Below are 25,511 nucleotides of genomic sequence, written 5' to 3'. Positions count from 1 at the left end.
ACTGGGGAGTGAAAACTATTAACAGGCCCAAAGTTCTTTTTCTGTGGACCTAGGTGATACCCTCTCATCTGCACTTTTGACAAATACCCTCAAGGTATCCACACTTAGAGAAAAACTAATTGCATTCTCTATTCCTAAGTGAATACTCATGGTTTCAACTGCCATCTGTATTTATTGATGACTTTAAATTTTTATGTTGAGTCTAAACCATTTTTCTTGATGCCAAATCCATCTCTACAACTGATGCGGCTCTATTAAAGGCAGAATACTCTCTGACCCAGGCTGCCTTGGTTCAAGTCCCAGCTCAGCCACTTAATAGTTGTGTGACCTTGGGCAAAGGTAGCTTCTCAGGTGCCTCATGTAAAATGAAATTTGAATACCTCAGAGGGTCGCCTTGATAATTCAGTGGATTCACTCATACAAAGTTCTTTGACCAGAGTCTGGCACATGAGAAGTTCAATGTAAGTGTTGGCTGTTTTTATGTTGTTATTGTTCCAGAAGCACCTCAAACATGTCTAAAATGAACCTTTTATATACCTCCAACACCCTCCATCTGTTTTCTCCTTTGACTACAGTTTTATTTAATTTCTCCCTATCACTGATTTTCCTCATTTGGGTCATACATTTTATGAATTCAGCATCATATTTATCTCTAATTTGTCCTCTTCTTTATTTCTTTGTTTTTTCCTTTCCTTTTCTTTCTTTCTTTCTTTTTTTAGAGAGAGCATGGATACTTGCACAGTGGGGGTGGGGAGGGGCAGAAGGAGGGGGAGGAAGTCTCAAGCAGGCTCTATACCCAGCACAGAACCGAAGGTGAGGGGGTGGGGGGTGGGCCTCAATCTCACAACCCTGAGATCATGACCTGAGCTGAGTCGGACACTTAACTGACCAAGCCCAGGTGCCCCTTATCCCCTCCTTTCTATTCCCACTTCTGTTGCTTTGGTTTAGGTCTCTATCCCCTCTCACAGAGTTTTGGAATAGCCTCCTAAATGGACTTCTAGCCTCTGGTTGTTTTTCTTCATTCAGAGCTCACAGAAATCTTTATCAAAGGCAATCAGATCCTGCCATTCGGTCTGCTGGTTTGATAAACATGGTAAAATCCAAACACGTGCCTGGCATACAAATCTCCTTTGAGCTAGTTTTTGCCTCCCTGTTCTGCAACACTCATTTATCATCTTCCCGCTTTATATATTACTTGTAGTAGATTCTCTCTTGCTTTCATAACTTTGCATAAACAAGCAGTATAGCATGGGAGTCAATAGTGTGTGCTCTAGAGCCAGACTGCTTAAGTCCAAATCCTGACTTTGCAGCTTAACTAGTTGTGTGAACTTGGGCAAAACACTTTTTCTGTGCCAGTTTCCTAATCTTTAAAATGGGAATAGTCGTGCCTCATAGATATGTTATGAGGATTTTACTAAGTTAATTTACATAAGCATTCAATAAATATAAAGTATTGTTTTTATTATTACCATGCTGTTTCCTTTGACTGTACACTTGATCTTCTCCACTACCCATTCTCTCACTGTCTTTTGCCTATCAGGTCCTATTCATTCATCTGTCATAAAGAGCTACCTCCTCAGTGCACTTGGGCGAGGCTCAGTCGGTTAAGGGACCAGCTCTTGATTTTGGCTCTGGTCATGATCACGGGGTCCTGGGATCAAACCCCTAGTTGGGCTCTGTGCTCAGTCTGTTTGAGGATTCTAACTCTCTCTCCCTCAGCCCTCCCCCCTACCACCACTTGCATACTCTCTCTCTCTCAAGTGAATAAATAAATCTTAAAAAAAAAAAAAAAAAAACTACCTCCTCCAGAAAGCCATTCTGAAATACCCACATTCTCTTATGATGATCCTCTGGGTTCCCATAGCACCCTTTTGTGGTATAATTAAACTCTGAATGCTTTAAGGGCTACCAGTATTGTTCATATGTATTTTTCATCTCTGAATGGCCAGAGAATGAGACTTAATTGTTTTGTTCTTTCTTATTTGCTATAGATTAAGAAACCCAAAAGAGGAGGGATACTCTATTAGAGACAAGTACACAGATGCTCATAAGCAGACTGGAAAGCAGGAAATAGCAAGAGGTGAAAAGACAGAAAACAAAATCTAAGTCTGGAGCTTTCCAGTGAAGGGACAGACCGTCCAGGAAGTATCAGTGTGGTTCTCCAAGTATCATAGTATATAATTAAAAAGCTATGATAATATCCTAAGTCATCCCAAAGATCAAATTGTATAGAGTATACTTGGCCTAAAAGGAAGGAAAGTAGCTTAAACATTTTAGAAATATTTCTTTTAAAACCAGTTGAAATTAATTTTGGCAATTATGTAGATGAGCTTTCATTATTTATAATTGTCCAACAGCTCACCCTCCTTGGGCAGCCTGAGTAATCATTGCACTCCTGTAATTAATTCTGGCCATTGAATGTGCCCAATTTGTGTATGTGGATATTGGCTGGGGTGGGGGGGAGGGTGGGAGCAGATTGTAATAGGCTAACAAAGTGAATTTGTGACAATTAATATGAGCACTGTTAGCTTTAAAATTCATTATTTGTTGACTCAAATTTCTAAGTTCTTTATACATTTACTAATATTGCCATCAACCTTTCTAAGGAAACATGGTTAGAAACAGATTTAAGCTCAACAGACAAATATAATGAACATTGTAAGAATGTTGAAACTCTTTCAAAATAACTGATTTAAAAGAAAGTTAGAACTTTCTGAAAAAATATTACCAGTAATAATTTAAAATCCTAAGATTTATGATTTGCTTACTTAAGTAAAATATTATAATAAAACATTGTATACAAAATACATACCAAGGTACAGTATGTTACTATTTTTACAACTTAAGACAGTATTTATAAATTGTTGGATTTAACCATAACAAATATTAGCATAGAGTAGTAGGGAAAAGTTGCTAATCTAACAAATTAGTTTCAGGGGATTCATTTTACAATTTTTTTTTTCTTTGATTAGGCCCTGAGGATACAATGCCCCTTTGCAGAACACAGCATTTTGGACTGCAGGAACTTACAAAAGAAATAAACATAATTGCCTTCCCTGAGTTTCTATTGATATAGGAGACATAAGACCCCTAAAAATGAGATGTAAGTGCCCCAACACATATCCATATAAATTATCAATATTGTACATCTTCAGCTATTTTCTTCCTCTGCAGAAATCTAGTTGAGGAAACTATTTGCATGAAAATACTTGTTATTATAAAACTGATATGTATTTATTATAAACAATGTAGAAGTAGGTTGAAATAAGAAAAATGACGGTCTCTTTTTCATCTATTAACATTTTAATATATTTAATAGTCTTTTATATATGCTTTATCACTTTTAAAAATTGGACTGTAATTATATAATTTTATGTTCTTCTTTATTTACTCTATATTAAATCAGAAGGATTTTCTCATGAACTAAATATTCAAGATAAAACTACAGGTAAAGATGATGGGGAGTCTAATCATTTAAGTGATCTCAGACATTGTAAAGTCTGAAACTTACTGGATTCAGATTCAATAAGGAAATTTCTAACTTTCTAATTAGATAAAATGTTCATTAAGTCTAGATATTTTAAATTCAGCAATTGATAAGTTTGCTTGGAAATCAGCTCTTATTACAAGGCATTGAGTTGAATTAACTGTTCACATAACAATTAGATGCTCTGTTTTAATTTATAAAATAGTTGTAGAAGATTGGCATTACTTTATATTCTTTAAAAAAAAACTTCAATATGGTTTTATTCATATAATCATATTTCTCCTCTCCAGACTCATTTAAGATAATGAATGTGAGAGGAATGCACAAGAGCACTTCCCCAAAGCCATTGGCTGGGAAAGAAAATGGGAGGGGCTGTTTTCCTGAGTTCTTGTATCCAGCAGGGCTCAAAAACTGGAGCTGTAGAGGTCAGCAGGGCTTGGCTAGGATAGAGCTCTGAGGGCACTGCCTTGCTCCTGCAAAGAAGTCAGGCAAACAACCCAGAGGCAGACCTGTGGAAATAGCCATCTGAGGAACGCCTGTGAGGAATTCACACACAGTGAGGAGATAATTCACTCTTCCTAGAGCTGCCCCTGAGAGATAGCTTCAGGAGATACCTCTCTAGGGACAAAGGAGCAGGAGCAGGTGGGCACTATTTCTCCCCCCCACTCCTCATCGTAAACCCAGAGCCACCTGTGGAGGGCAGCTCACCTCAACACTAGCTGCCTAGCTTGCTTGCAACAAATCCCACACCTCTGTGCTCTGGTGCAACAGTCCTTCTCAGTCAAACCTCCCTCAGTCCTAGAATGGTGAGACTCTCCCCCAGAAGATCAGCACACGCCTCTGCCCACACCACATGCCTAAAGCCTGGAGTCTTCAAGGTCAGCAGGCTTGGCTTGGCTAGATCCAGGAGGGCACTGCGCTGCCCCCAGAGAGAAGGCAAACAAGCTGGAGCCAGATAGTATGGAAACAGTGATCTGAGAAATGCCTAGGACACACAGAAAGGAGATTATTTGCTCTTCTTGGAGTGATTTTCTGAGAGCAACGGGCACAGAGTCCCCTCTCTAGGGACAAAGGAGCAGGCGGGCATCATTTCCCTCCCCACCCTCAGCATAAACACAAAGACACCTGTCATAATCAGTACAGCGCCAAAACTGGCTGCCTAACCAGCTTATACCAAGTCCCACAACCCTGCATTTCGTTGGTACTGCCCTGCTTGATCAAGTTTGCCTCAGTGCCAGCACGGTGGGCCCCTTCCCCAGAAGATCAGCAGAAACCCCTGCCCACATCACCAGAGAATTCTGCAGGGCTTATTTCTACTGGAAGTAGTAGCAGGTCTCATTTAACAAGTAGACCAGAGTATGCCTAGTTGAAACATACCACATTCTGGCCAAGGACACAACACTGCCCATTGCAGGCAAGGAGAGCCTCTGCATACAACTGGCCTAAAGGATAGAGCAGCCAAAACATAGCAGCAGAGTACATGCAGCAAACACTAGAAACTTACCCTGAAACACCAGGCCCTGGACACTACATGACCTTTCCTTCATTAAGCCATTACTCTTAGGAGCAGGAAACAGAACAGGCTTTTTTAACCCACAGAAGAAGATGGAGACTAAGACAAATGCCAAGACAGAGGAATTCATCTTGAAAGAACAAGATAAGGTCATGGCCAGAGACCTAAGTGAAACATATAAGTAACATGCCTGATAGAGAATTTAAAGTAACAATCATAAGGATACTCTCTGGGCTTGAGAAAAGAGTGGAAGATTTCGGGGCAGGGGGGCCTTACTACAGAGATAAAAGAGTTAAAAAGCAGTCAGAAATGAAAAATGCAATAACTGAAATTCGAAACAGACTTGATGCAGTGAGCACAAGTGAAGAAGCAGAGGAATGAGTAAGTGATATAGAAGATAAAATAACGGAAAATATTGAAGCTGAACAAAAGAAAGAACTGTTGTGGAACACAAGAATAGACCTAGGGAATTTGGTGACTCTATCAAACATAATAACATTCATATTAAAAGAATCCCAGAAGAAGAGAGACAGAAAGGGGGCAGGAAATTTATTTGAGGAAATAGTAGCTGAAAACTTCTCTAATCTGAGAAAGGAAACATATCCAGATCCAGGAGACAGAGGACTCCCCTCAGAATCAACAAAAGCAGGCCAACACAAAGACATAATGTAATTAAATTTGCAAAACATAAAGATAAAAAACCCTAAAAGCAGAAAGAAGTCCCTAACTTATAAGGGAGTACCCATTTGGCTAGCTGCAGATCTCTCAGCAGAAACTTGCCAAACCAGAAAGGAGTGGAATGAGGTAGCCAATGTGCTGAATGGGAAAAAACTGCAGCCAAGAATACTCTATCCAGCAAAGCTATCACTCAAAGTAGAAGGAGAGATAAAGAGCTTCCCAGACAAAAAATAAAGGAGTTCATGACCACTGAACCAACCTTGCAAGAAATATTAAAGGGGACTCTGAGTGGAAAGGAAGGACCAAAAGTGACAAAGACTAGAAAGGAACAGGACAAATCTCCAGAAACAAAAACAAACAAGTAATAAAATGGCACTAAATACATATCCATCAGTAACTACTCTGAATGTAAATGGACTAAATGCTCCAACCAAAAGACATAGGTGTCAGAATGGATTATTAAAAAAATAGAAAGAGGCGCATCTATATGATGCCAATAAGAGACTCATCATAGACCTGAAGACACCTGCAGATTGAAAGTGAGGGGATGGAGAAGCATTTGTTATGCAAACGGATATCCAAAGAAAGCTGGAATAATAATACTTCTATCAAACAAAGTAAATTTTATTTATTTTTTTTAAAGATTTTATTTATTTATTTGACAGGCAGAGATTACAAGTAGGCAGAGAGGCAGGCAGAGAGAGAGAGGAGGAAGCAGGCTCCCCGCTGAGCACAGAGCCTGATGCGGGGCTCGATCCCAGGACTGTGGGATCATGACCTGTGCCGAAGGCAGAGGCTTTAACCCACTGAGCCACCCAGGCGCCCCCAAAGTAAATTTTAAACCAAAGACTAACAAGAGATGAAGAAGGGCACTGTGTCATAGTAAAAGGGACTGTCCACCAAGAAGATCTAACAATTGTAAATATTTATTCCCCTAACATGGAAGCACTCAAATATATAAAACAATTAATAACAAAAATAAAGGAATTAATTGATAATAATACAATAATAGTAGGGGACTTTAACATCCCACTGACATCAACAGACAGATCATCTAAGCCCAAAGTCAACAATGGCTTTGAAGACACAGTGGACCAGATGGACCTAACAAGTATATTTAGAATGTTCCATCCTTAAGCAGCAGAATACACTTTTTTTTTCAATTCCAGAATAGATCACATACTGGGTCACAAATCAGGCCTCAACAAGTATAAAACAATTGGGATCATACCATGCATATTTTCTGACCATAATGCTATGAAACTAGAAAGAAAACAAGAAAAAATCTGGAAAGACCACAGATACATGGAGGTTAAACAACATGCTACTAAACAATGAATGGGTCTACCAGGAAATAAAGGAATGAATTTAAAAAAAAAAAAAAACCCACCTGGGAACGAATGAAAATGAAAACACAATGTTCCAAAACCTTTGGGATTCAGTAAAAGCAGTCCCAGGAGGAATACAGGCCTACCTCACAAAGCAAGAAAAATCTCAAATAGCCTAACTTTACACCTAAAGAAGCTAGGGCAACAAGAAATGAAACCTTAAAGGCAGCAGAAGAACATTAAAGCAGAAATAAATGATACAGAAACTGAAAAAATAATAGAACAGATCAATGAAACCAGAGCTAGTTCTTTGAGAGATTAGTAAAATTGATAAACCCTAGCCAGACTTATCAAAAGAAAAGAGAAAGGACCCAAACAAAATCACAAATAAGAGAGGAGAAATAAAAGCCAACACCACAAAAATACAAACAATTATAAGAGAATATTAGGGAAAACTATATGCCAACAAATTGGACAACCTAGAAAAAATGGATAAATTCCTATAAACATGTAAGCTACCAAAACTGAAACATTAAGAAATAGAAACTTGAACAGACCAATAACCAGCAAAGAAATTGAATCAGTAGTAAAAATACCTCCCAACAAAAGTCCAGGGCCAGATGCCTTCATAGGTGAATTCTACCAAGCATTTAAAGAAGAATTAATACCTCTTCTCAAACTATTCCAAAACAGAAGTGGAAAGAAAACTTCCAGACTCATTCTGCAAAGCCAGCATTATTCTGAAATCACAACCAGATAAAGACTCCACTAAAAAAGAGAACTACAGGCCAATATCCCTGATGAACATGGGTGCAAAAATTCTCAATAAAATACTAGCAATTCGAATCCAGCAGTATGTTAAATGTATCACTCACCATGATCAAGTGGGATTTATCCCTGGACTGCAGGGGTGGCCGAATATTTGCAGATCAATCAGCATGATACACCACATTAAAGAACAAAGGATAAGAACCATATGATCTTCCCAATAGATACAGAAAAAGCATTTGACAAAGTACAACATCCATTCATGATAAAAACCCTCAACAGAGTAGGTTTAGAGGAAACAGACCCCAACATAATAAAAGTCATATATGAAAAACCTATAGCTAATATCATCCTCAATCAGGAAAACCAGAGAGCTTTTCCGTTATGGTTAGGAGCAAGACAGGAATGTCCACTTTCACCACTGTTATTTATCATAGTACTGGAAGTCCTAGCCTCAGCAGTCAGACAACATGAAGAAATAAAAGGCATTCAGATCAGCAATGAGGAATTCAAACTTTCACTATTTGCAGATGACATAATATGCTATATAAAAAATCCAAAGACTCCACCAAAAAATTGCTAGAACTGATACACAAGTTCGGTAAAGTCAGGATACTAAATCAGTGTACAGAAATCTGTTGCATTTTTATATATTAATAATGAAGCAGCAGAAAGAGAAATCAAGGAATCAGTCTCATTTACAATTGCACCAAAAACCATAAGATGCCTAGGAATAAACCTAACCAAAGAGAGAAAATATTCGTACTCTGAAAACTATAAAACACTGATGAAAGAAATTGAAGAAGACACAAAGAGGTGGAAAGACATTCCATGGCTGTGGATTGGAAGAACAAATATTGTTAAAATGTCTCTATTACCCAAAGAATCTGCACATTTAATGCAATCTCTTAACAAAATACAAACAGCATTTTTCACAGAGCTAGAACAAACAATCCTACAATGTGTGTGGAACCACAAAAGACTCCGAAGAGCCAAAGCAATCTTGAAAAAGAAAAGCAAAGCTGGAGGTATCATGATTCTGGATCCAAGTTGTATTACAAAGCTACAGATATCAAAACAGTATGGTACTGGCACAAAAATAGATACATAGATCAATGGAACAGAATAAAAAACCCAGAAATGAACCCACCAACTATAAGGTCAGTTACTATTCAACAAAGCAGGCAAGAATATGCAATGGAAAAAAGACAAGTCTCTTCAACAAATGGTGTTGGGAAGACTGGACCACTTTCTTACACTAAACCCAAAAATAAATTTAAAATGGATTAAAGACCTAAATGTGAGACAGGAAACCATTAAAATCCTAGAGGAGAACACAGGCAGTAACTTCTTTGACATCGGCTGTAACAACTTCTAGATATGTATCCTGAGGCTGGAGAGACAAAAGTAAAAATAAACTATTGGGACCTCATTTTCCCTAAATGTGTCTGTGGGGCACCACAATGGATAGGTAACAGTAGCTCTCTAATAAACAAAGGCATTAAATCTCAGCCACTGCTTTCCTTGTACACACACACACACACACACACACACACACACTGAAAATTGCTAATCTTTATACTGTCCTTGGTGATCTGATTTATAACCAAATTTATGTCTCTAGATCTAGCCTATCCCGCCTGCCTTAACACGGACCGATATTTCATTCTGATTGCTGAATAGCTTTGTCTCCAATACCTCAAACTTGTCATATCTAAAATAGAATTCATTGTTTTCCAATAGACTTGTATCTCCTTTTATATTATTTCTCATTTCCATGAATGCCATTGCCATCTCTTCGCTTGCCCAAGTGAAAATTTTGGGAGCACTTTTTTATTCTTGCCTCTCCCCCATTTTCCCATTTCACATATCGAGTCGGTTCCTAAGTCCTTTTGATTATATCTTCTCAGTATCTTTTATGTTCCTCCCATCTACTCCAGTCTTAATTCAAACCTAAATTTTTCTTTGTCTTAATTGCTTCAGCAACCTCTTTGTCCCTCTGTTAATAATTTCTCCCCCACCAGTCCATCTATCTCATAGCCACCTGAATAATCTTGTCAGAACGTAAACATGATCATGTTATTTTCCTTTATATCCTTCATTAGCTCCCCATTGCCTGATCCTATGGAAGACAGACTCTCAATGTGATGTGCAAAGTCCTTTATGGTTTGGCCCTTACATTCCTTTTTAGCCATCTCTTACTGCTAGCATTTATTCACTGTGCTCCAGTCAAATTCATTAGGGTCTGTCATGTCCCTCAATGATTTTACATCCTATCTGACTAAATATTTCCAAATTTCATGTCCTGTTAAGCCTCTTGTTTGCTTGTTTTGGTCTCTGTCTTTCATATCTTCCCTCAATGTCTGGTAAGGCTTGATTAAACAACTTAAATCTCAGAGTCAGGTACTGAAAAACTGATTGGAAACTCCAAATCCATACAATCCATTTATTTTATCATCTTTAGTATCTTTGTTAACTTGGACTAGTCCTATTCCCTTCATCAGGATATTCCCATCTCCACTTGGATATAATCTAGACTACCAGTGTTCTGAGAACTGGAATGTTCCTGCCTTGAGTCAGGTGCCACCCTCATCTCTGCTGGGAGTCCCTCAATTCAGACAGAGACACTCTGTCGTTCCCTTTTAGAAAAAATAAAACAAAAGTTCTAGTCTTATTCCCAGATGGGGATAAAGTAGTCTTCTGGCTTCATAGAGAGACAAAGAGAGTTTGGGCATACAATTTACTAACGTAAACTTTCATAACTGTTTTCTAGTGTTTGGCTCTATCTTAACTCTTACCTTACAGAGGTGCAGCTCTGTCCCAAGCCATTTGGAGGTTTTGCGGAGTAAACTTTAAAAGTCACTTTTCTTCCTTGGGTTAGGAGACTGCCTTTTTGCATTAGCTCATTCTATTACTATTTGCACATCTGCTTTCGATTTTTCCAGAGTTTTGTTGTTGTCCTTGCAGGTTGATACCTTTTTTTAAAAAAGTGTTTTAGTATTATTTTAGTGTGTTTCCAAGAGGGAGCAAATTAGTGTGTATGTCCACTCTGGCATATTTACCTAAACTCCTTTCAAAGCTGTAATTCTAAATTAGTTCTGGCTTTTCTTATTTCTCCATCAATCAGGAAGAGTTAGATAATTTGTATTCCCATGGCACTCTGTGTACGCTTTTGTTATGGAACTGATCCCATTCAGTCATATCTTATTTTTAACCTGTTTTCTCCCCTACCACATATTGTTAGGCAACCAATTTACAGAATTTTTTCATCTGGGAAAACCAAATCTTTATAACTCCCCATTTACCCTTCCACCATTCTGCTTTTTGTTAATATGAACTGGACTACTCCTGGTACCACTTATAAGGGAATCATACATTATTTTGTCTTTTTGGTTGTGTATTTCACTTAGCATGATGTCCTTAGTGTTTATGTTTCAGTATGTTTCAAAATTTCTTTTTTCTTAAGGCTGAATTATATTCCATTATATGTATATAAATTTTGTTTATCTATTGATGGATATTTGGGTGGCTTCCACCTTTTGTCTATTGAATGATGCCATTATGAGCATGGATGTACAGATATTTTCTCAATTCTGCTTTCTTCAGGATATCCTGAGAAATGTCATTGTCTTTTAAGACTTTTTTGACATTTCTTGGGGCACCTGAGTGGTTCAGTGGGTTAAAGCCTCTGCCTTCAGCTCAAGTCATGATCTCAGGGTCCTGGGATCGAGCCCCACATTGGGCTTACTGCTCAGCCGGGAGCCTGCTTCTCCCTCTCTCTCTGCCTGCCTCTCTGCCTACTTGTGATCTCTCTGTCAAATAAATAAATAAAATCTTTAAAAAAAAAAAAACTGGTTGGTCTAAAGCGTTTAGCATCTCTTAAATATGTCTGAAGTTGTTACATTTTCAAGCCGCATGGCAGATTAGATGTTCAGAGAAACCTCCTCTGGTAAAGAACATAGAAATGCTGTATAGAATGTTAAAACAATTTTTGAAAAGCATGACTGAGTTGGAAGCAAAGGCTGTATGTAATGAGAAAACCCAGTTCCACAGAGATAAATGAGCCCTAGAGCCCATTTTATCCCTGAGGACACCTTCTGTGATCCTTGATGGCCCAGAACCTGGGCATTAAGGAGGTATTTCTGCTTGCATGGGGCGAGGGACAAATTCTGATGGGCATGCTCGTAAGTTTGGACACTGCAGTGTAAAAAGCTGGGATCCCCAAAGGAAAAAACCTATTAATGACAGGAAAATAACCTGCTCTTCAGAATGACACTGTTTGTTTCATCTTTGGCTTTGGATGAAGTGGACAAAAGAATCTTTCCTAATCACATGTGGGATTGGACTTGGAATTCATACTGCACCAAAAAACAAAACAAAACCTCAATATAAAAGCTATTGAATGGTGCGTTGAGTTTGGGGTGCCCTATGGACCTAGCAGAAACAAATAGAAATCTTCTCTGAAGAAAATTGCTTTAAATACTGGTTTTGAAGTATTTTCCTAGTTAAAGGTCCAAGTATACACATTCATTAGAAACTATTCTTGGGATCAGTACATGTAGAAGGGAGAAGAAGGAAGCACTGTTAGGCAGAAAAGTCCAGCTTCGGCGAAGACCCAACTAAGATTTCACTACTACTATAGGGAGCTCTGGAGATGGGTGATCCTTCGTTGTTGACTTGACTTGGGACAAGAGGGTCAGGCATTTTTACCCTGATTGGATGTGGACTGCCCCTGGAAGGAGCCTTGACCTTAGATGAGACAGTATTCTCTAGACAAAGCAATCCCCAAAGAGGGCCAGCAGCCCAAGAGCCACTTTCTGGCAGCTTTCCCAGGAACTGGGAAGAGTTTACATTCCTGAAAGGGAATCCAGGCAGTGCATCATAATGTCCACCACAATGAGCAAAGAAAACTTGTAGGTGAATATAACAAACACTGACTTTATAAATCAAAGCAATATTGTCTAATTTGTGTAGCTAAAATAAAAATTAAAATTTCAGAACCATAGTATTATATGAGTCTGGAGGGGGGTGATGGGAATTAATGCCTTCTAGGATCTGTGTTCTGTAATTGAATACTATACAGAAGTGAAAATGAATACCATACAGTTTCATGTTCCAACATAAATACCAAGATATTTTGAATGAAAAAAGTACGGTTCCACTTAATAGAAAGTTTAAAAACCATCAAAACCAAACAATATATTGGTAAGGATGCATACAAATATGACTAAACTTAACAGGCATTAAAATGAGCAACACAAAAGTCAATGCAAGAAATGGGGAAGACACAGAGAGGGTTTCAACAGCACTATCACACTATTTCTTTTTTTTTTAAAGATTTTATTTATTTATTTGACAGAGAGAGATCACAAGTAGGCAGAGAGGCAGGCAGAGAAAGAGAGGGAGAAGCAAGCTCTCTGCTGAGCAGAGAGCCCGATGCGAGACTCGATCCCAGGACCCTGAGATCATGACCTGAGCCAAAGGCAGCAGCTTAACCCATGAGCCACCCAGGCACCCTATCACACTATTTCTTAATCTAGGTATGGATATACAAAAGTTTGTTTTGTTATAATTCCTCTAACTATACGTGTATGTATTATGTATATGGTAAATTATTTTTTTTAACTCTATTAAGTTATTAAGAAGAAGGGGATCTGCTGGTCTGGTGACCAGAACATACTAGAGTTGTCTCCTAAATTAGAATTCAGCTGTACTAATCTGGATCTAGTCCATTCTACTGAGATTTAATCAGAAATAAGTTATCAGTTATATGATTGAGTCATCTCTATTTGATTTATCAATTTTGCCCTCAGTTAGGGGATGGGATTACTCTTTTACAGGCTTTTCAGATACAGGGATGAAATTTGAAGTTTGAAAATGATCCTAAATTCTGCAGCAAGTTTTTGTTAGATGAATTCAATATGTAATATAATAGTTACCACAGTCAATATTCAATGCAACCTCTCTATCAATAAGTATAGAAGCCCTACTTTTTTTCCTCACAAAATCTGTGTAATCTATAAGAACCAGAGACAGCAACTTTGAATTCAGCATGAGGATAGTGAGTTCTGTCTCTCTGGAGACCTATAGCAGAGCTTAGATGACTTGTTAAAGATAGTGTGAGAATAAGTTTGTGAAATTTCATTTAGAAAATAGATGGCCTCTAAGATGCTCTTAGGCTTTACCAAGATTACATGATTCTATGTATGATTCAGTGTTTCTTAAACGTCCCATTTTTTTCCAGAAGGCGTTTTCCTGATGACACTCCATTAGGGTAGTTTCTGTTTAGATAAATATAAACAGAGTCCTTAAGAGAGAATATTTTTCTCGAGCTCCATGGATTTTGGAGTGCAGGAAACTTGAGCTATGTGATTAGTAATTAGTTAGTGTCTCTGGACTTTGGCTTCTACATCTATAAAACAGGAAGATTGCAGCTGATCTAAATTTTAAATGGATATATGAAATTTCCCTGTCAATTCTAGAACTCCCAAATATTTATGACTTATACAGATTTATGGTACCATGGACTTCTCAAACATTTTGAATATAGTCCCCATTGTTTCAAACTAAATAACTTGAAATACATCCTTTATCACCCTCTTAATACTTTTTGGAGGAAAGTGTTAGATAATTTGTTTTTTAAGATTTTATTTATTTATTTGACAGAGCTCACAAGTAGGCAGAGAGGCAGGCAGAGAGAGAGAGAGAGGAAGAAGCGGACTCCCTGCCAAGCAGAGAGCCCAATGCAGGGCTCGATCCCAGGACCCTGGAATCATGACCTGAGCTGAAGGCAGAGGCTTTAACCCACTGAGCCACCCAGGTGCCCCTAGATAATGTTTTTTAAAAACCAGACTCTAGGGGTGCCTGGGTGGCTCAGTTAAGTGTTTGCCTTCAGCTGAGGTCATTTCAGGATCCTGGAATCGAGGCCTGTATCAGGTTCCCTGGTCAGTGAGGAGTCTGCTTCTGCCACTCCCTATCCCCATGCTCTCTCTTTCTCTCTCAAATAAATAAATAAAATCCAAAAAAAAAAAAAAATTCTATATTGCACTGTATTCTAAAGTTACCTGAATTTGATTGTACCATAACCTTCAGATTAGTTATTTATATGTCCCTGTATTTATGTCCCTTTAATTCAAATGTGTCATATTTTTCTAATTTTACAGTGCTGTGGTGTTTTCAATGACACTTAAATTCTTTTTTTTTTTTTATTATGTCATGTTAGTCACCATACAGTACATCATTAGTTTTTGATGTAGTGTTCCATGATTTGTTGTTTGCTTTTAATACCAAGTGCTCCATGCAGTAAGTGCCCTCCTTAATACCGATTACTGGGTTACCCATCCCCCATCCCTGTCCCCTCTAAAACCCTCAGTTTGTTTCTCAGAGTCCGTAGTCTCTCATGGTTCATCTTCCCCTCCGATTTCCCCCCTTCTTTGTTCCCTTCCTTCTCCTAATTTCCTCCATGCTATTCCTTGTGTTCCACAAATAAGTGAAAAAATATGATAATTGACTTTCTCTGCTTGACTTACTTCACTTAGCATAATCTCCAGTCCCATCCATGTTGATGTAAAAGTTCAGTGTTCATCATTTCTGATGGTTAAGTAGTATTCTGTTGTGTATATGGACCACATCTTCTTTATCCATTTGTCTGTTGAAGGGCATCTCTTCTCTTTCCACTGGCTATTGTGGACATTGCTGGATGAACACTGAGGTGCAGTGGCCTTTCTTTTCACTAAATCTGTGTCTTTGGGGGTAAATACCCAGTAGTGCATTTGCTGGGTTATAGGGTAGCTCTATTTTTAACTTTTTGAGGAAACTCCCCACTATTTTCCAAAGTTGCTATACCAACTTGCATTCCCACCAACAGTATAAGAGGGCTCCCCTTTCTCCACAACCTCTCCAACATTTGTTGTTTCTTGCCTTGTCAAGTTTTGCCATTCTAACTGGTGCGAGGTGGTATCTCATTGTAGTTTTGATTTGTATTTCCATGATGGCAAATGATGATGAACGTTTTTTCATGTGTCTGTTAGCTATTTGTGTGTGTTCTTTTGAGAAGTGTCTGTTCATGCCTTCTGCCCATTTTTTGACTTGATTATTTGTTTTGGGGGTTTGAATTTGAGAAGTTCTTTATAGATCTTGGATATCAACCCTGTTTGTAGTGTCATTTGCAAATATCTTCTCCCATTCTGTGTGTTGTGTCTTTGTTTTGTTGACTGTTTCCTTTGTTGTGCAGAAGCTTTTTATCTTGATGAAGTCCTAGAAGTTCCTTTTTGTTTTTGTCTCCCTTGTCTTTGGAGATGAATGACACTTTATTTCCACAGCATTATTCTTTCATTTTTAATATAAACTATTGAGGAAATAAATAGTTTATAATATTTTAGGAAAAAATGCTAGTATTTGTGTCAGAAACTAATACAAATACATATAAATTAAATGAATATGAGTCAAAAGCATGATTTTAGTTTTATTCTCCCATTTGATTTTGCTGGGGCATTTTTAATCATTTTAAATTATTGCATACAGGGTAGCACATTAACAATTTCCTATTCAATTTATTAAGCTTAAGAAATTACTAAAGGTTGGGTGCCTGGGTGGCTCAGTGGGTTAAGCCACTGCCTTCGGCTCAGGTCATGATCTCAGGGTCCTGGGATCGAGTCCCGCATCGGGCTCTCTGCTCAGCGGGGAGCCTGCTTCCTCCTCTCTCTCTCTCTGCCTGCCTCTCTGCCTACTTGTGATCTCTCTCTGTCAAATAAATAAATAAAATCTTTAAAAAAAAATGAAATTACTAAAGGTAAGTTATAGGGGGAAAATAAATCAAGGTAGGGTTATGTAATTGTTTCACATCAAGTAGGAAACTCTAAATTGCAAATAACTTTATCATGTCCTCTAAATAGCATAAACCTTAGGCATCTGTTGTTATGTCCTTGTCACTATTCCTGTGTTTCATTCACTGTGAAACAAAGGTGTAAGTTGCAGTCAGTATATTAGTTTGCTAGGGCTTCCAAAACAAATACCACAGACTGGGTGGCTTAAGCAACAGAAAATGTATTTCTCACAGTTCTGGATGCTACAAGTCCAAGCTCAAGATGTCAGTAGATTTGGTTTTTTCTAAGGACTCTCTCCTTGGCTTGCAGATGGTTGTCTTACCACTGTGTCTTTACTTGATCTTTTCCGGATCCCTAGCATATCCCTGGTACCTAATTTGTATGTCCAAATTTCCTCTTTTTCCAAGGAAACCAGTTAGATTGGATTAGAGCCCATCCTAAGAGTCTTGTTTAAACTTAATAACCTTTTTAACGCCCTATCTCTAAACATAGTCAGTCTAAAATACTGGAAGTTAGAGTGTCAACATACGAATTTTGGGGGAATAATGAATTCAGTCCGTGAAATTGTATGTAATGTACTTTCCTGCCACAGAAGTTTTCAAGAATGAAAAGTTTTGATTCTGTGCAAATGAATGATGGGTACAGTTGTTTGCACTGTGACTTTTGGCAAGTTAGCTCACAGTATGGTTGACAGGACACAGTTTATGAGTCTTGGGTCATTTTAAGCCAGATAATTGCAAAAGGACATCCTAATTTGAATAAAATTTCTGTCTTTTGCTGGTTTCTCTTCTTCTACTTGTTCTTTTAGTATGAAGCCTTTGGAACTGTCTCCAGTTCTTACATTATACCATCAGTGGTCTCTTCCTTTTCAAAATCAGTTGCCTTTTTTTTTTTTTAATCTAAACTACTCCCTCCTTGTTACAGCCTTCTTTCTCTATTTCTTTTCTTGTTTTGATTTTTTTTTAAGATTTTATTTATTCGAGAGAGAGCATGAGAGGGGTGAGGGTCAGAGAGAGAAGCAGACTCCCCTCTGAGCAGGAAGGGAAGCCTGATGAGAGACTTGATCCCAGGACTTGAGGATCATGACCTGGGCTGAAGGCAGTTGCTTAACCAACTGAGCTACCAGGTGCCCCTCTTCTCTTTATTTCTGACATCACACTTTTATGGTTCTTTTCTGTCACAGGTTTCTCTTTCTCGTTTTCCTTCCTCACCTGAAATCTTTTCTATTTATACTCTTACTTTTAGGTGACTTCTATTCTCTGTGGTTTTCTATACCATCCATATGCTGACAATGCCATTCTTTGTATTTCTATACTAGTTCTGTCCTCCAAGCTTTAGACTCTTCTAACAAGCTACCTATTTCATAATTTAACTCAGATGTCTCACACTTAGACTGGTGTTTGACACATGTCAGTACTATGTGAGTAGTCATGGTCTTTGTTTTTTGTTTCAGTTTTTTAAAATTTATTTATTTGACAGAGATCACAAGTAGGCAGAGGCAGGCAGAGAGAGAGGAGGAAGCAGACTCCCCACTGAGCAGAGAGCCCGATGCAGGGCTCAATCCCAGGACACTGGGTTCATGACCTGAGCAGAGGCTTTAACCCACTGAGCCATCCAGGCGCCCCAGTCCTTGTTTTTTTTAATGAAAGACACTATCATCTACCCAGTTATTTAAGCTGGAAAACTTGGTTTCTTCCTTTTCTTCTCCTCTTAATCTTCAAGATGCATCTTGCTTCTGTACACTCTCTTCATCTCCATTGTCACCACCCTAATCCAAATGCAGCATCATCTCACACCTGACTAACTGCAAATGTCCCCAAACTATGGGCTATTATATATAGTGCTTAAGAACCCACGCTCTGGAATTGAACTGGCTAGTTCTAATTCCTGTTTCCACCACTTGCAAGTTGTAATACCTTGAGTAACCTCCCTGCCTCTATTTCTTCATTTACAAAATGAGAATAATAATAATAGTAATAATAATAATAATAATAATAATAACAACAGAGCAGTGTGGGAAACAGAGAGTACCCTATTCCTAGAACCTATTGTAGTATCTCTGTCTCCTAATGCTGTCTCCCTAACAGTCCTATGGGATTATGCAGAGATGATGGCACAGTCAGCCACTAGCCAGAGAGACACTGGTTTTTCAAAAGGACTATTTTGGAACAATTGTTTCCCTCAAGAACAAGTAAAAATGGTTTTCAGTACAATATTTGTGACAGAGGTTTTTGGGGGTGGGGGGGTATTTCTTTTTGTAGTGGCTCCTTAGCTGCATCCCACAAAGATGTCTTAATTTTATGTATTGTATAGAGAAATGGATTATATCCCTGTTTGTTTACAAGCTGTGAGTAATGGTTCTAGTTATAACTTGAATTTCCCTAAGCTTTACTAGGCTGTTGATGCAAATGAGCCCCACATTTCATAGACTTTTGCCCCCACTTGCACATCCTCTGAAGTGCTCCACAGGATTTTCTGAGGTCTTTTCAATGACCTATAGCTAGGCTCCACACCAGATTGGTCAGAATTCTTGGAGGTTGGGGCTTAGCACCTCTCTACTCTGAGAAATTTTTTCTCTAGAAATTTCTGTCATACATGTTCATGAATATGTATGTCCCTTCCAGCTGCTCCCTTTCTTGCTGAATGGTCCTAACAATGCACCAGAGCCCTCAAAACATCAAAACTGTTGTTAGTGATCTCTAGCAATTTTCCTCTTTATTGGAATATACCGTTCTACACAAGGCAGGACAGCTAATGTCCCAACCTTTTATAGAGATATTGGTGAAATATTTCTCAGTTTTTTACGTATAGTCCTCCCCCTTCCCCACACCCACGTTTGAGTCCACGAGACCGGGTTAGAGGTGAATTAGAAAGACCATGTCTGTGCTTTACTCAAAATTACTCCTCCCTTCCTCCATCAAGTAAGGCTTTGACTTTGGATCAAGCTCTCTGTACTTCTTTCATCTTCCTTCAGAGTGAGTTTTTCTCCTAGAATGCCACAGTTCTATATGGGTATAAACTTCTGCTGGGTGTATGCACTTGTTTGTAACTTAGACTAGATTGTAAGGGTTACGCTAGAACCTTTATTACCGTGACAGCCACTGAGCATCATGGTGTGTCTTCTCTCATTTCTATACTGTTTTCCTTTCTTTTTCTTCACCTACCGGTGGGTTGTTACTCTGGTTATCCTCGCTTTAAGATGTGTTTACACATTTAAATAAATTTTAGTTCTAATTTTTAACTTACTGGCATCTTCTAAGTAGTCATTTACATTAAAAACTTCAAATTTGAATTTGTTTTTTAACTGGTACAAAATTTAGTTTCTGAAATAAATACTTTACCTCTTTGGTAAAGAGGAAGAAGAGTCCTCCCCAAGGACCTCAGGGTACAGTGACTTATGGCAAAACTTCATTCTTTTTATTAGAGAAACTCACCAAGAGCCAAAAACTGAGATATCTTGAGTAATTCCAAGGTTCTTGGGATAGCTTCAGCCACACACCCTCTCTCTGAAGATGTACAGTCATGTTCAGAACTTCTGTACTTTGGGATCCTACCTCTATTTCATTGTGAGCCAGCTGTGACTAACTTTGCTTTCTTATTTTTTGAGGGAACGGCAACTTAGATAGATGCAGTCTCCCATGGGGAGCACACAGTATCTGAGCAGCAACAACCCAGAGGGATGGAGACATGGTTAGTAAATGGCAGCTGATACTAATAACAACAGCCAAAAAGTATTGCTTCTCAAGAGCAAAAAGCATCAAATATTCTAGCAAAGCCTCCTAGGCTATTTAACTTTTATTTATTTTATTAAAAATTTATTTACTTATTTTATAGGCAGAGAGTATGTGTGAGCTTGGGAAGGGACAGAAGGGGAAGGAGGGGGCAGGAATCTCAAGCAGACTTCCTGCTGCGCATGGAGCCCAGCTCAGGGCTCTGTCTCACGACCCCGAGATCCTGACCTGAGCCAAACTCAGGAGTCATTTGCTTAACTAAGCCACCCAGGTGCCCCTTTTCTAAAGTACTTAAATTACGGAAAGGACAGTAAGTGATTTGGGGGAAATTAGATAGGATATTGCCTGCTAAAATGGTTAAAAGAGCTCTCCTAAAAAATAAAACATTAAAATTAAATAAAACCAGAATGACAAAGCTATTTTAGATTCTTCAGATTGAGAACCATTCTAAACTATGATTAGAATGCCGGTGCATTGGGGCACCTGGGTGGCTCAGTTGGTTAAGTATCCAACTCTTGATCTCGGCTCAGTTCTTAATCTTACCACCTGAGTTTGAGTCCCACACTGGGTTCCATGCAGGGTCTAGAGCCTACTTAAAAAAAAAAAAAAAAAAAACTGGCACATTAAGTGGAGTCGTGTCATACTCAGTGATTAGATTCAGAGATTGTCCAAATTACCCTTGAAAATCCCTTAGGAAGCCAGTACATTGGAATTCAATAATCTGTCTTTAAGAATTGGATTATATGGGTGGCTTGTGTTTCAAAGCTATGTTGCCTTTTAGAATATGTACCTTCCCTGAGAACCCTAGAGTCACACTGTATGTAGAGAGGTGCTTGGATGACAAGAGGTATATGAACTTATGATCAACTGAGTAACCAGCAGATTCACCCCACCCATATAATTAATACTCACTCCAGAGCATATGCTCACTGAAAATCAGACAGAATTATCCATACTATTTATACAGTAAATAATAATTTTTCTCTTTTGTACTGGTGAGCTTATTATAGTTGAATTTGTGATAATTAACCTCATAAATAACACCACAGTATATGATAATGTATTATGTTACGTTTCACCTAAATTTTTGTCTAATATTTTTGTCATTTAAATAGGAAAGAATGATGCTATACTATACTATTCCTTTATTTTCTACAGATAATGGATTCCGAATTAATGCATAGTATAGTAGGAAGCTATCATAAACCTCCAGAAAGAGTGTTTATTCCATCATTTACCCAGAATGATGCAACATCTCAGACTCACCACTCCACAAACTTAGAAGCCACCACTCCTAAAATGCTTCATAGTCCAAACAGCCAAGGTAATTCTAATATGAAGTCATATTTAAAATTAGAGGAATGATATGAAATATGTTATATAAAACTTTACATTTTTATGTAGAAAAAAGTATGATTGTTTAATCTTAATAAAACTATTAGTTTTGACTCTGATGCTTAAAGTTTTTATAAACATCGATAAGTTATTTAACATTTTTTCCCCAAAGATATTATTTATTTATTTGTTAGAGAGAGCGGGAGAGAGAGAGCACAAGCACAGGCAGGCGGAGTGGTAGGCAGAGTCAGAGAGAGAGGCAGGCTCCCTGCCAAGCAAGGAGCCCGATGTGGGACTCAGTCCCAGGATGCTGGGATCATGACCTGAGCCGAAGGCAGCTGCTCAACCAACTGAGCCACCCAGGCGTCCCAAATTATTTAACATTTTTTATTTTGGCTTCTTCAGATGTAAGATAGAAATTAACCAGCTAGACACATAATTACAATTTTATCCTAAAAAGTCATGAGAAAATAGGAAAATACTCTTTGAAGAATCAAAGGTCCGATTTGGAATCTTTCTAAACTAGATGATTAGAATATTGGTGAATTAAGTAAAGTTATATCTTATTCAAGGATTAAATTCAGAAATTGCCTATTTTCAAAATTGTGCTTGACATTGGAGTAACTGTGAAATAAAAGTATTGTAACTTTTTTTATCACAAGTAGGCAGAGAGGCAGGCAGAGAGACGGGGTGGGGGGAAGCAGGCTCCCTACTGAGCAGAGAGCCCGATGCGGGGCTTGATCCCAGGACCCTGAGATCATGACCTGAGCCGAAAGCAGAGGCTTAACCCACTGAGCCACCCAGGCGCCCCAAAAGTATTGTAACTTTTAAAATAAAAACTTAGGAGGATATCAGAATTGAATTAGGAAAACATACCTATGCCATATGAATTACCTTCTAAAACGCTGGTTATCATCTTTTTTAAAAATACTCTCTAATAATGGTTACCATTAATAAATAGACTAGCTTTGTGGAGGAAAAAACCACAAGAAATATTCCAAATCAGCAAATTAGGTATTGCATATCTGAAAAGCAATAAATATAATTTATCTCATTTGTTATAAAAAAAAAAAAAAAAAACACCCCAAACCCAAAAAGAACCAAATGGTAATCTCTAGCAAACATCTTTCTCATTGGATATGAACTGCAGGCATACCTTGGATATATTGTAGGTTTGATTCCAGGCCACCACAATAAAGCGAATATATCACAATAAAGTGAGTCAAATGAATTTTTTGGTTTCCCAGTGCATATAAAGGTTACATTTAGACTATACTATAGTCCATTAATTGTGCAATAGCACTGTGTCTAAAAAAACAAAGTACTATATATCTTAACTAAAAAATACTTTATTGCTAAAAAATGCTAAGCATCATCTGATCTTTCAATGAGTCCTAATCACTGATCACAGATTGCCATAACAAATATAATAATAATGAAAAGTTTGAAATAATGAAAAGTTTGAAACATTACCAAAATGTAACACAGAGACATGCATGCAATGAGCAAATGCTATTGGGAAAATGGTGCTAGTAGATTTACTCAACATATGGTTGCCACAAACCATTGTTCAATTTGTAAAAAATATATTATCTATGAAATTCAGTAAGGTAAAGCATAATAAAACAAGGTAGGCTGGCATATGAAAATTAATCTATAACATTTACTTATATTCCATTCCACTCCAGTTTTATAGTTTGAAGTTATAACTGAATAGAAAGTTATTTGAAAATTTTATAACTCTGAACATACCCGAACCATGATGATATTAATATAGCTGAATAAAAATCACAGTTGTACATGTGTACCACTTAAAATCTTTCAAGCCTGACGTGATTTAATCTACTAGGTTATAATTTTTTTTTCTGATGGAAGAAATTGTTGTAACTCATATATTCTGATTATTAATACTCTATCTTAGACAAAGAAACAATAAATGTTTGTGATTTAACTAAAATTGGACATATCAAGAACTGAGAAAAACCTTTAACATTAAACCTAAATTTCCATGTTAATTAGTGACACAGCATCTTAAGTTTCTTTATCAGTACTCAGGCTCTTATGTCTCCTAGACTGTATATTATTTGATGATATTTATTTTATTGAATTAAATTTTGATTATTAGCTATCTCAAACCTAAAAAATTATGAAATACAATAATAAATATATTGTTTTTAGAAGATATGTTAGAAAAAAACTTCTCTTTTTAGAGTTTTAGTGGGGTTTTTTGAGAAATATATATTGCTTATATGTTTTTCTGGCTCACTAACAAAAATACTGTTCAGTTTTATTGCTACTGTATAAGTGTTCAGAAATTTTCACTAAAGTAACAAGCAAATTTTTTTCAACAGCTCTTATTTTAGCCTTAAAAACTCTTCAGGAAAAGATTCATCGTTTAGAGTTGGAGAGAACACAGGCTGAGGATAATCTAAACATTCTATCCAGAGAAGCAGCACAGTATAAAAAGGCCTTGGAGAAAGAAACAAATGAAAGAATTCTGGCACACCAGGAACTGATAAAACAGAAAAAAGGTAAGGAAATTCAGTAGTTCTCAGAAACAAGGAGTTATCAAAATTTACAACTTGAAAATAAAAAGCCCAGTCTAAGATTTACTCAGATATCTTTGTTCTTATATATATTCAAACCTTGAGGCCTTGTTCACAGACAATGTGATATTTGCATTAAATAGATATCACTTTGAGCTTCTATTGTTTATTATCCCAGTTCATAAATTCTTGAGATTAAAAGACAAATTAAGTTTTTAGACAGATTGTGAAATTAGGCTATTTTCAGAATACCAACAAAATCTAGTTTTACCTATAATATAATTGAAATATTTCACATATTCAGTCAATACTGGTTTTTAAAATTTGAAAATAGAAAGCAACACTAATAATTAGACAATACAGAAAACATAAAAATACATTAAAATTTTTGTTAACTTGAAAGATTAATTAGAAGAAATGGACAGGTAAGTAGAACTTTCTGTGGAAATTGTGAAAAAGACATCTGGACCTAAGTTTTTAGAGATTTAGAATATTAGTTCTTTGTATAACTTTTACTTCATAATGTATGGCTTTCTTTTTCCTTGTACTACATTCACTTTCATAAATAATGTTCAAGTTTGTATTTCAAGTTACAAATAGAGTGAAGAAATGAGAAAATTTTTTCTAAGGTAATTGGACAAAAGTAGAATAAAGAGCTGAGGAAAGTAAAAAATTAAAGGATTAGAAAGATGTTGCTTACTTCTTAGGAAATAACCATGCTGTCAGTAGTCAAGTCTTTTTCTTTTCCTGAAAGATAAAAATGTATTGATAGGAAAGAGACTTTAGGTCCTCTATTTTTCTAGATAATGTCATTTCCCAGGAACAGCCAGGATTTTTATCATTCCACAAGTCACTGACATTTTACTCTTTCAGAAGTTTGCCCTGCGGGCCTTTTAGGGGAAGACAATGTAAAACTAGTATTATGTAGTTAATGAGATAGTCACAAAATAAATGCCCACAACACTTACAGTCAGTATTTAGAACTAAAGAGTCCTTGAGCTTTTAGTTCTTGATTGAATTTATATAATATATTTCTGTGACTACCAAATCTCTGATCTATATGATAACCCAGACATTATTACTTTTTCTTTTTCACAGATATTACTATACAATTAAACTCAGCTCAGTCTCGCTGTACTCTTCTAGAGAAACAACTAGAATATACGAAGAGAATGGTTCTCAATGTAGAACGAGAGAAGAATATGATCCTGGAACAACAGGTAAACACATTTTCTATAGGAATATAATATCATTTAATGTGTTTTTGAAGAATATTTAATGTCATGAGAAAATTGTATTA

The 25,511-nt window shown here is 37.2% G+C and overlaps 1 protein-coding gene across 11 annotated transcripts in view; it reads left to right on the top strand.

The window, feature by feature from the left end:
- Nucleotides 1-25,511, top strand: part of CEP57L1 (centrosomal protein 57 like 1) — a 73,226-nt gene that overhangs the window by 27,488 nt on the left and 20,227 nt on the right. For 3 of the 11 annotated variants that reach the window (XM_004753472.3, XM_004753481.3, XM_004753471.3), the window contains exons 2-4: nucleotides 21,489-21,654; nucleotides 24,017-24,196; nucleotides 25,310-25,431. In XM_004753472.3, coding sequence (XP_004753529.1) covers nucleotides 21,489-21,654; nucleotides 24,017-24,196; nucleotides 25,310-25,431 — 468 coding nt within the window. Of the gene's footprint in view, nucleotides 1-1,991; nucleotides 2,081-2,972; nucleotides 3,104-20,206; nucleotides 20,290-21,488; nucleotides 21,655-24,016; nucleotides 24,197-25,309; nucleotides 25,432-25,511 lie in introns of all 11 variants that reach the window. The other 8 variants (XM_004753475.2, XM_004753476.3, XM_004753477.2 and 5 more) reach the window with 5 other exon arrangements.

Source organism: Mustela putorius, unplaced genomic scaffold (assembly GCF_011764305.1).
Source record: "Mustela putorius furo isolate JIRA1106 unplaced genomic scaffold, ASM1176430v1.1 tig00000450_pilon_pilon_pilon, whole genome shotgun sequence".
NCBI lineage: Eukaryota > Metazoa > Chordata > Mammalia > Carnivora > Mustelidae > Mustela > Mustela putorius.
This window is presented reverse-complemented; position numbering and strand designations above follow the sequence as displayed.